This window comes from Labrus mixtus, chromosome 11 (genome assembly GCF_963584025.1).
Source record: "Labrus mixtus chromosome 11, fLabMix1.1, whole genome shotgun sequence".
Lineage (NCBI taxonomy): Eukaryota > Metazoa > Chordata > Actinopteri > Labriformes > Labridae > Labrus > Labrus mixtus.
In genome coordinates this window covers 24581393-24593272 of record NC_083622.1, presented here as the reverse complement: position 1 = coordinate 24593272, position 11880 = coordinate 24581393, and the positions used below count along the sequence as shown (strand labels likewise).

At 37.2% G+C, this 11880-nt stretch overlaps 2 protein-coding genes across 4 annotated transcripts; both read left to right on the top strand.

Moving 5' to 3' along the window:
- The first annotated feature begins 451 nt into the window (after positions 1-451).
- Positions 452-4438, top strand: LOC132984264 (C-C chemokine receptor type 2-like). The gene is made up of 3 exons (XM_061051013.1): positions 452-721; positions 2264-2398; positions 2919-4438. Exons 1-3 carry the CDS (start codon positions 694-696, stop codon positions 3815-3817), a joined length of 1062 nt encoding a protein of 353 aa, XP_060906996.1. The 5' UTR covers positions 452-693; the 3' UTR covers positions 3818-4438.
- Positions 4439-5177: 739 nt separating this feature from the next.
- si:cabz01093077.1 (C-C chemokine receptor type 4) lies at positions 5178-10566 on the top strand. 3 transcript variants are annotated; one of them, XM_061051012.1, is made up of 4 exons: positions 5178-5390; positions 9073-9218; positions 9323-9495; positions 9628-10566. In XM_061051012.1, the coding sequence occupies exons 2-4, from the start codon at positions 9074-9076 to the stop codon at positions 10339-10341; spliced, it is 1032 nt and encodes a 343-aa protein (XP_060906995.1). In that variant the 5' UTR covers positions 5178-5390; position 9073; the 3' UTR covers positions 10342-10566. The 3 variants fall into 3 exon arrangements, with proteins under 3 accessions (XP_060906995.1, XP_060906994.1, XP_060906992.1); XM_061051011.1 differs by having other exon boundaries at positions 5179-5390; positions 9070-9218; XM_061051009.1 differs by lacking the exon at positions 5178-5390 and having other exon boundaries at positions 8772-9218.
- The last annotated feature ends 1314 nt before the right edge of the window (positions 10567-11880 follow it).

Genomic DNA, 11880 nt, shown 5'->3' with positions numbered 1-11880 from the left:
TTAGGCTATCATAAGAAGAAGAATGGCTTCTATAAACAGATCAAAATAGGGTTATATATGCCCTCAAAAAGTTATTCAGAATATAATCTGACACTTTATAATCACACAGATGGTAGGCTAATAGGTGGATTCTTGCTTTTAATGTATGAAACTGAGAAACATTCAACAAGTGTCCTACTCATTTATTTCGTTTTAAAGGCATTCCTAATAGAAAAATTGATATTTTACATAGCCTACTGAAGTATGATTTTATCACAAGTCAGATGATTTTAAATAAAATGAAAAAGGCCAAAAGTGGGCTATAACTTCTACTCTCATTAGATAATGGTCACTTATTGTGAAATACTCTTTATTTGCAATTTGGATCTAAAATATGAGTCTAGCCTTTAAATAAAACCTGCTATTACTATGTGTTAGTATGAAGATGTTTTTGTCAACACATGGTTTGTTTTGTGTTAGTCTGTCAGTGTGTGAACTTCAACCATCTGTGAATTTGTGCTGCTGATAAGGATCTTGTATTCACACTTAGGGGATGTACAGGAAACTAACACACGAACGTTATCATTCTCTCTGTGTTATTCCGTGACAGGGCACTGCTGACTCTCTCTATTGAAGGAAAGTTGGTTTATCATTTTATCATCGCAACCATAAAGACCTGGACATAGAAGTTAGGACCCCTGAAATACAACCTCTATGAGCAACACAGAGACAACCATGGCAGGTAAATGCATTTTAATAACTGGATGTTTTTTCTTTGCAAAAAGTTTTGTTTATTATTGATTCGTTAGAGATATTTCTGTGCATTTTTTTAACCTGAGGTATAAGACATTGTAAATTTGCATCCCTATGCTGTGATGCACAACATGCAACATTTCTTTGGATTCTTATTCGGATCATTATAAATCTAGTTGTTTATCCTGAAATAACTTTATTTTTATAACGATACAAATTGATAAACAAAATATTGTTTGGTTATAAGAGAGAGTCATCCTCCACTACAAATCCTTCAATAGAGAGGGTCTAGCAAAAGCTCCTTTAATATTTTTTGAATGTAATGATGTTTTTTCTTTGAACATTTTCAGATGCTTTATACCCTAAGAATCTGCACAACCTATTCCAAAAGGTTATTTTTTATGTCAATTAAGCACATATATTGCATAAGGTATTGAAAATAGGTTCAAATTCAATTCAAATAAAATTGGAGAAATTCCTATCTGAACAATTCAGAGGATTCCTAATGTTTCCTTAAATAAATATACATTACATATTGAACCAAATTAATTATGAATAAAGAAAAGTGAAAAAAATGCTCAAAAGTCCAAATGTAAAATGATTAGTGTACTCTTTTTTAAAAATCTTTTTTAAATAAGATAAATAATATTAGCAGAGTCAGAGGGCATTTTTATACATTGAATTTTCTTTGAATGCATATATTCCTCAAATTTGTTTCACCTCAAGGTTGTATGAGTGATGCTCCATCTAATAATGTTTACATGTAGGTCGATCTAGAGAGGATTCTGTAGAAAATAATCTGGGGCATTCAGATTGAAGTAACCTGGCCTTCGTGTCTGCATCAGGATCGATGAAGTAAAGAAAATGTAATGATGACGTCATGTACAGTGTTGCTAGAGACTGCGTGACAACAAGAACAATAACACTAACTCTCTGTTGCAAAAAAACTAAAGCTGTTGCTTGGGTAGTTCGAACAACATTGAATCTGCAAAACTAAAAGAAACAACAACTTGAAAAGCCACTTTTAAATGAAAGTGAAGAATGAAAACGTATCTATCTTTCTGAAGATTTCCACAACAGGACACATTTTAATGAATGTATTTTATATCTAATTTTAGTTTGAATTCTGTTTGTTTGTTTGCTTGTTTTTTTTCTATTTCAGGATAAAACCTTAAACTCACATCTTCTCATGTTACATGCCAATCTTTTCTTTTTTCAAATCTATAAAACTCTTTAAACTCAGGTGTGGCTCCACAGCATACCAGCAGGTGGCACTATAACATTCATTATCAATTGACATTAAGGGCTGAATGGCAGAGTAGGAATGATGAACCTTTCTCATGTTTTACTGAAATATGTAACTTTATTTAAGGTGCTTCAGCCTTAAACAAAATGTTCTTACCTCCACTTGTATTTCTTCTCATATAACCTGATTGTATATACTCTATAAAATGACAGGTAAGCTGCAAAACAAGGCTGATTTGATGTAATGCAAAAGTGAAGTCAATTAAAATAAACACTCTGTCTGCAGGTTACAGAGAAAACACAACCCCCGATTATGATTATGGAGTCGACTCTGCTCCTTGTGACCTTACTGAGTTGTGGGCTTTCGGGAAGGTGTTTCTGCCTACAATCTACAGTTTGGTCTTCATCCTTGGCTTTTTGGGTACGTATTTGAGTGTATGTTTGAGAGAAACAGACACAATTCCAGTGTGTATTTTTAAGTTCAAACTTTATTAATGTCTAAATGTCAAAATTAACAAACAACAAAACCCACAGTAGGATAAATAATCTGCAAAAACACACAAAGTAGTAATAAAATAGTTAATAAAAACTATGTACCAAAAAATTATATTCTTAAAAAGAGGCAGTTGTACCAATGGTAACGTATAATACTGTATCTTATGTAGTAGAGAACCAAGATCATTACTTTTTCAGAGGCATCAAGTCGGCAAATAATTGTAATCATAAGATTTTGTTAAGACAGCTCCAATAGTATTTAATTGTGCAGTAACATGTTTTTTTTTTAACTTGCACTGCGCCATCTACATCTTGTCTCTTCAGCTTCAGCTGTATCAGCTGTAATCAATAAAGGTTAAAGGTGAAAAAGAAACTGGGGACAAAATTGCCCCTTAAGTGCATTTCCACATATGCAAAAAAAAAAAATGTCCCCCCTCTCTCCACAGGTAACGGCCTGGTGGTGTGTGTCCTTGTGAAGCACCGCAACCAGACCAACCTGACAGACATCTGTCTTTTCAACCTGGCTCTCTCTGACCTCCTCTTCGTCCTTACGCTGCCTTTTTACGCTCACTACTCCAGGGTTGGTCAGTGGACATTTGGGAACTTCATGTGTCGGCTTGCCTCCGGCTCCCATAACACTGGCTTCTTCTGCAGCATCTTCTTCATGGTTGTCATGACGATAGACCGTTATATGATGATTTTACACGCTCACAAAGTGGCTAGATATCGTACTCTAAGGGCAGGCATCGCGCTGAGCGTGGCTGTGTGGTTGGTGAGTTTGAGTGTTTCACTGCCTGTTTTTATTTTCACACGAGTAAATGATTCACAAGTGTTGAGTTGTTACTACAACTCGCAGAGCGACACTTGGAGACATTATAACATTTTCATGGCCAACATACTGGGTCTTTTGATCCCCATGTTGGTGATGATAGTTTGCTACTCCAGGATTATCCCCATACTGATGAACATGAGGAGCAAGAAGAAGCACCGTGTGGTCAAGCTCATCATCGCCATCGTGGTCACCTTCTTCATTTTCTGGGCCCCGTATAACATTTCTCTATTCCTGACCTTTATGAAGTCCAAACTGCCTGGTGATGTGTGCAAGCTGGAAGAAAATTTAAGGCTAGCGGTAACAGTGACGGAGACATTTGCTTACACCCACTGCTGCCTGAACCCCATCATTTACGCCTTTGCCGGGCAGAAGTTCATGAAACGGGTCATGCAGCTCTTGAGAAAATGTGTGCCCTGGATTCCCCTGTCCTCCACCAGGGATTTTTCAGATAGCTCATTCAAGAAAAGCTCGGCCATGTCAAGGTCATCTGAGGTCACCTCCACTTTGACTTAGTAAAAGGGGGGTGGACCCAGTGGTTTAGTAGGGTCTGAATAAGTAGGTATACTCTTAATTTTAAATAATAAACAGCCTCTGTTACTAACAGTGATATAAGACTCCTCTTGCATATTTAGTTAGTGCGTGCTAGCCAATTAGAGACAGAGTAGAGGGGGTCATCCCTTCACCATCCTAGGAATTGCAGCATCCTACTGAATATGGTAAATTAATCAATGGTGTGAATCAGAGGACATTTAGAAGTGGGTATACCCTATGGAGACTGAAAAATAAGTGGGTTATACTCCATATACCTGCGTATACCCTGTACTACACCACTGGGTAGACTGATGTAAATTGTTTTAAAGACGCGGCCTACTGTTTGACATGTTTGACTGGGTAGCTCATCTTCTTGTAGCATGATTTGTTTTACTTTTCTTCTTCATTTTCCATCTTTAATGCTACCTATGTTAAAAACAAAAGATACCCGTCTTCAGATCTTCTTGATTTATTTTCACTTCTGAATATTTCATTGAAAAGTGTGATTTAATGTGCATCGCCATATAATTTGTGTGTTTTTCTAAATGCTATATTCCCCTCCTGGACCTGCTGATAATGGAGGAAATAAAAATGTCGACTGAACTCTTGCTGCATGTGTTCATACCAGGCTCTAACCACAAAGTTAGCTTGTCTCCACTGTCTTACTTTGTTTCCTCCTTTTTCATACATGTGACGAGGCTGCAAGTTGGTCTGGAAAAAAACAAAAACACCCAGAGTGTAGATCTACATTTTCTAAATATTCTGTATCTCTCTCTCATCATGGAATCATTGTTTTCACTTCGATAATGGAAAACTTTGATGATGAGTTAAAGTAAAGGTTTTGTTGTTATTTAGCTTGCATTTGAATCTTGAATTTGTATTTGTTCTTAATTCTGTTTTATAACTCTTGTTTGTATATATGTAAAATATTTTTTTTGTTTGCGTTATTTTGGTGTTTTCATACTGAATTTTAATTTTGGCATACATATATTTCTGCCAACATGCATCAACCAGCATCACAAAATCCAAAACATAACACATTCACAATTTCTTAAATGAAGTTTGACATATTCACCAATAAAATAAGGCAGATGATTATTCATTAATGTAGTGTTATTATCATGACAAAGCCATTAGTTTCTGTAAACATAAACATTTTAAGGTATATAAGTTCTACATTTTCTTGAATTAATGAAAAGTGTTTTATTACTGATGAGCTCTAAATTGTTTTGGAAAGTCATATCACTTAACGGTGTGTTTGTAGAGCACACAGTCAAACAGAACAGCTCCTTATTAAAATGCAATTCCCCTTCGTGCTCATTTCCTGCCACGTTTGCACATAAATAAACACTTCTCTGAAAATGCACTGACACCTCTGTACAGGTTTAACACAAGGCGGAGGAAACAACAAAACGCAGAGTTCACCTTACCAGAAATGAGAAATGAGCCCTTCAACAGGATTTGAGACAAAAAGAGAGCAAGGGAAGCTGACAAAATTACAAAACAAGTTTGATGCACCACAGGAGCAGTGATTCAGAAGACAGGTGGACAGGAGGTAACCTGTTTTATTTTAAACTGGAATGTTTCTCATGCTGTTTTACTCAATGTTTTGCTTCTTTCATTCATCCTACAGCTATAACCACGGTGTGTCGTGTGTGTGTGTGTCAGCCACAGGAAGTGAGGGTCTGCATTGGTGTCACAGCAGGTGGTTCTGCAGATGATGATAGTGAGAGAAGGTTTGAGATGTGGTTTGTTGGAGATCACATCTTTTTGATTATGGACAGCCTAGAAGGAAGTTGGTGATATTAAAAGAATGCGGGTATCAAATATTTGCATCTACACCACTGATGCTTGTTGCATAGATCCTTTTTTTTTTTTTTAACCTATGACTTCACAGTACACTAGGAGAGAGAAAGGCAATGAGTTCAATCCAATAGTGTTGTAATTATCACCACTGTTCTTTTTTTTCTTAGATTAGGAAAATTGTTTTTCAAGAAACAAAAGTTAAACTTAAGTTTGTCACAGAAGCCTTTCAGGCATGAGTCACTTATTCATGATTATATCTGGAAAGTTTCAACTTAAAGGGCAGGAAATTCCAGCAATATCTCTAAAATCCCTCACACAAACAAGTTGTTTCTTTTACTCTTTTCGTTTAAAGTGGTATCTCTGTTTAGTGTAGATCTATCAGACATATGCAATGGAGTGGTACATTGTGCCTACTATACTATGTGAAGAGGACAAACATATAACCTTCATTTGTTTCGTCAGGCTCTGATTTTTTATTCTAACACTTAGAAGAGATTTTTTTCCTGAACATCAGAAGATCAAAGACCTGGAAATCAAAAGTGCTTATAAAGTAAGTAATGGAACATTCATTTGTACATTTTAATCAGAGCAAGAATGTAAACGGGTCTCTTATTTGGCAAAAGCAGGATTCCTTTTTATCTGGATATAACCTTGTTGTTTTTTCTCAGAATGATAATTAAACCCTTTTTTTGGAAGATATCAGTATGAGTGGGGATTCATGGAACAAAGGAAAGTTAGCACTGAAAACAACAACAAAAAAAGCCATACTTAACCGTTATAACTAATCAACTATTTGTTGGATTGAATGTGAGATAAAATAAAATACAACTTGTTTCAAAGTTAATCCAAAAGACAAATAAACTTGGTTGAAGTCTGTGAAGATGCTTCACCTCTCACCCTGCTGCTAGTTTGGAACTGTTCTGACATTTCTTGAAGAACTTTAACCAAATGTAGTTGCCTTGTGGATACATCTTTTTTTTTTTTTTTACCGTGATTTACCATGACTGAGAACCTTTAAAGAGAAGATCAATTTGCAGTACTGAGATGGTAACTTAAGGCCGTGCAACCACATCTTGATGTATTTCATAGGGCTCAGAACCAAAGTTAACCTTTTTGTCTGGAATACCACTTTTGTCTTGTTTGGGTAAGGCATGCCAGCCAGGTTACAGCAATTGTTACACACTTTATGTTAGATGTAAAATAAGATACTGAAAAATGTTGGATGGAGCACAGTATACAAACTGTTATTTGATTGATATGATTACCTTTATTGCTGTTTAGATTTCATAGATGGTTATTCTGGTAATTGAACATTGTTATAGTGTTATGTCATCTGTCCCTGAGTCTTGCATCAAGAAACATCTTTTTACATCTATTTTTATTTTATTGTGTCTTTGTAGGTGTTTTGCACCATTCACCTCATTGTTCATCTCTGTCCCTCTCTACATCCTCATTCCCACTTCCTACAACCCATTCTTAACCATTCTCTAGACCAGGGGTTCTCAAACATTTTGAGCTTATGTACCCCCTTTCAGATTTTTTTTCAGCCAAGTACCCCGTTATCCCACCAAAGACATTTTTCAGGAAATAATTTGGAAAAAGAACATTACTAAACAAATGTATGTGGTCTTCATAAAACTGTTGGCTTATGTCATCCCGCAAAAGACAAACAGTGCTTCGGGAGGTACAGAATACGTGGAGGTAAATCCCATAAAAATGTGTTAGTGGTGGCCGATATGGAAAAAAAATATCATATAACGATCACAATTTTATCACAATTTTTTTCCATACTGATCTTAAAGAAAGATTTTGCAAGTTACCAACCAGTTTAACCAAACTTATTTCCCTGTATAATGTTTTTAATTGCACAAATACTGTGCTTATAAGTTTAGTCTATTTAAAACTGTCTTTGTTGGGGGGCTGGACATCTTCCCAGGACATTTATTACACCAGAAATGTCATTTCATGTACAATTGTAGGCTTTTATGCACCACTTTAAATTAATGATTTAGTATTGTGTCCTCTTTTGTGTCTTTAAATCTATGTTAGGGTTCATCAGGTACCTTTTTATAAAAACATGTAGACTTCAAACATAATCCAAAATGTGATTATTCTGTGACACACACCATGGTTACTGACTCTCACCTGCCTGCTGCACACTGAACGAGAGGAGAAAGAGCTGCTGACTGACATCACTTCAAGCAGCATGCATAGATACTAATGCATGGAAATAAATGTTTGTAGGTGACTGTTCAAAAACGTTCTTTTAACAACCGAGGTCCAGACCTCGCTGATATTATCGCCTCCCTCCGTTTCATTCTCGTTTCCGTTATCACAACAGGTGAGCTTCGAGTGGAGAGGCTTGTTAATAACTTTAAAAACTAAGAGAGAGAGCAGAAAACACCGGCAGCATCAGTTTAAATAACGGGATTACAAGACAAATTCCTATCAACTGTTGTTGAAATGGCTTTAATAAACGTGAACTACATCTCCCATCACAGACTTCCTGTCTGACTCTCAGCAGACTGTTCACGTGTCTCCGGCTCGTTAAGGGTTCGTCATGTCGCTGCCCGATGAACAAACCTTAACTTTGTAAACTCTTCAGATAAATGTTCATGGCATCCTGTCGGTTTGGAAATACCTCAAACAGTTACATATGACCGGGATGGAGTTCTTTTTACAGTCTAACTCTTAAGTTTCGATTAAATTCCGCTGCCGAGCAGAAGGGGAGGAGGGAGACGCGTCTGTGTAGGAGCTTCAACTGCAGCATGATAAAATGAACACATCGGCAGATTTTCAACATGTTTAAATCCTTCACGATCTAAGATTGTTATTTCGCACACCACTAGTTTGCTGTGATGCAACTTTTTTTTTTTTTTATGACATTTGTCCTACCCCCTGTAGTACTCCCACCCCCATTTGAGAAACACTGCTCTGGACTGAGTCACTAAATTTCCACACCCAGCCACTGTGATGGCACTGCATTGTTGTTTAACACCTTCTTTACCAAACCTCAGAAACCTCTATTTTATACTCTACAACTTGCATTATCTTGCAAATAAATAAATGTAGCTAATATTTATATATATATATATATACATACATATAATTTCTACTGCTATATTGTATATTTTGGAGCAAATTCTAATGACCAAATTTCCCTCTGGGATTAATAAAGTATTTCTCATTCTGATTCTGATTAGGCACCTGGTTAGAACCTGCCTGCTTGCCTGTCAGCTATTTAAATTTTGTTTATCAAGATCTCACCTAATCACTCGACTCATCCTTTAAACAATATCTGCATTTGGCCCCTTCCCCTTGATGACAGAATTGACCATGCATGACATTACTGTGTCTGATTTATAACTACTTTGCAATATGTTGTCTCAATTAAAAAGCAATGACTCCATATTCTGTTCTTTCCACAGCAGTATGAACTTATCAGAGTACAAGCTGTTGATGGACGACCAAACGTATGACTATAACTCCACCAGCTGTGATCAGGATGCCTCTCCAGAGTTGCCTGACAGAGCCATGCTGATTCTTTGCTACTCTCTGTTTTGTCTGGGTCTACTAGGTATGTCTTTAAAGACCAGCATCTTGAACACAATGTAACCTTCTTTGAACTTTTCATGAACCTTTGCATTAAGCAGTTTTTCCATCGTTCCATTGAATTCACAGGCAACAGCACACTTATCTGGGTTCTCCTCCGGTACATAAAGCTGAAGAGTATGACTGATGTATGCCTCCTCAGTCTCTCTCTGTCTGACCTCATACTGGCTGTATCCCTGCCACACTGGGCCTACAACTCCAAGAACCTTGCATCATGCAAACTGATGACAGGAATTTATCAGGTAGAGCTTCATTCTTTTTTTGTTACACGATAGTTACAACACAAATCAACTAATGGGGACCATTGAGGTCAAAACCCAACAACAATGTCACTTCATGTCCTGACCTTGTTTTTCCTCTGACCCTCTGAACAGCTGGGTTTCTACAGTGGGACTATGTTTGTGACCCTAATGAGTTTGGATCGCTACCTAGCCATTGTCCATGCAGTTTCAGCCATGCGAGCCCGGACACTTCGCTGCGGCATCAACGCCAGCATCGCTATCTGGATTATTTCCATCCTCATGGTAGTCCCTCAGGTGATGTTTGCCTCCTTGGAAATATATGAAGATGACAACAGCTCTCATTGCCAGCCACTGTACCCAGAAGACTGGCAGTTTTTCTGGAAGATGCAACGAAACTTCAGCGAGAACATAGTGGGCCTCTTTGTTTGCCTCCCCATCATGATCTTCTGTTATGTCAAAATCCTTGTTGTGCTATCCAAGTCCAGGAACTCCAAAAGGGACAAAGCTGTGAGGCTGATATTGACCATAGTGTGTGTGTTTATAGTGTGCTGGGTCCCTTACAATGTCACAGTTTTCCTTCAGACGCTGCAGCTACTCAACGTCCTCAACACCTGTGAAGCATCGACAACTATCGAAACGGCCACGCGCTTCGCTGAGATCATTGCTCTGTGCCATTGCTGTGTCAACCCGATCATATACGCCTTTGTAGGGGAGAAGTTTAGAAAGTGCCTGAGCGGTGTTCTTACAAGGTGCCTTGGGTTGAGTCACCAGAGAGGGGGGACATCAAGCATCAGAGACACCACAGAGAAAGAGACATCTAACACACCTGTGAGATCAGAGTTTTAGCAAAGATAAACATGCATAGCTTTTCTTGAGTTGTTATGTGCAAGTGTGTGTGTGTGTGTGCATGTGGTGCTTCATAGAACTGTGATGAATTTTTGAATATTCCAAGTAAGAAAAGATAATACTTTATATTGAAAGTTCATACAATTGTATAAAACATGTATTCAATCGTTTTAGAATTTTAATTGTTGTTTTATAGGTGCAAAATAAAATAAACAAATCAAAGTTGATTCTTTCCTTCATTCTCTTTTATTTGACAGGTAAAAACACGTTTTACCTTTGATCTATGCTTTTAAAACTTTTTGTGAGTGTGTGTGTATAAAATGTCACAAGAGTAGCACCTTCACAGATCACCCAATCACCACACTTGAGCTTGAGGTGTACCTCAAGGAATCGTTCTAGGAAGCTTGGATCCTCGAGTCATATAACAGCAGATCTCCTACCACATCAATAAGTGTTTTTGGTCATTCTGGGCATCCAACTCAACAAGTGAATAAAAAAGCTAATATCCTGGAAAAGCAGAAGTCAGAATTCATTATGAGCTTAACATAAGAACATGTCCATGTACAAAAATAAAACTTTGCTGAAATACTGTGCTTTTGAAAGTCTTCTAAGTCAAGTCTGTACAGATGCACCATCACTGTTGGGACTTGAAGACTTGACTTCACACAAATATATGATTCAGGAGACTCATGTGGCTCAAGTTGAAGAAAGTTTATACATACAATAATACTCAGGTGCAGAGAGATGGAGTAACAAAGCACATCTGATGCTGTGTCCCTGCTATGCCAATTCTGCCAAACTCTCCCAATGCTTTGCAACATATAAAAAATACATTATTGATGTAGCATGTGGGCTAATTTTAAATAAGCATTTAAGCCAAGTTTAACTAAAGAAGAAATAAGGTAGGTCTCTTGGAGCTCAGGTGTGTGTATATCCACAAAATCCAAACACAGGTAAGTTTAAATATTAATAATTGTATTTCACAAAAATACTTTCAATATAACAAAACAATAGAGGCCTTCAATTTCAAACACAAACAAGATAAATGTTCTCTTTCCTAATCCAGATAGAAGTCATTTAAGGACAGCTGTCATTTAAAGGATAGAAAAGGACAGCTGTCATTTAAAGTAAGGCATGAACACCAAAATTCCTTCAAGTGTTTGTGTCGGCGTGTCTCTCTCTCTCTCCCCCCCCAAACACTGTAAACCTAGGGGAAACACTGAATTGGATGAAATTAATCAATCATCTACTTACACTTCAACAAAACTGGATTAACCCTGGGATTAACGTTTGAAATCCAGCGATGTAATCAATAAAAAATAAATACATGTTTAGTTTATTAGTGACAAGGCCCCGTACACGGCCGTGGCTTAAATTAGGGGTTTAGAGGATTCTGCATACAAATTTCTCCCGCGATTCCCACAGGAAAAAATAAACAACGACATTAATCACTCAACAATCTAACATTAAACCCAATATACAAACTCACGGCTGTGTACAAATTCATGTACCCGTTGTCCCGTCTTGGGCAACCAAACA

Excerpts from the sequence above, each read along its gene's own strand:
- si:cabz01093077.1 (XM_061051009.1), top strand. The coding sequence starts at position 9,020 with ATGTTGTCTCAATTAAAAAGCAATGACTCCATATTCTGTTCTTTCCAC. Across the intron at positions 9,219-9,322 it reads GTTTTGTCTGGGTCTACTAG|GCAACAGCACACTTATCTGG; the intron begins GTATGTCTTTAA and ends TTGAATTCACAG. Across the intron at positions 9,496-9,627 it reads TGATGACAGGAATTTATCAG|CTGGGTTTCTACAGTGGGAC; the intron begins GTAGAGCTTCAT and ends CCCTCTGAACAG.
- LOC132984264 (XM_061051013.1), top strand. The coding sequence starts at position 694 with ATGAGCAACACAGAGACAACCATGGCAG. Across the intron at positions 722-2,263 it reads CACAGAGACAACCATGGCAG|GTTACAGAGAAAACACAACC; the intron begins GTAAATGCATTT and ends CTCTGTCTGCAG. Across the intron at positions 2,399-2,918 it reads CTTCATCCTTGGCTTTTTGG|GTAACGGCCTGGTGGTGTGT; the intron begins GTACGTATTTGA and ends CTCTCTCCACAG.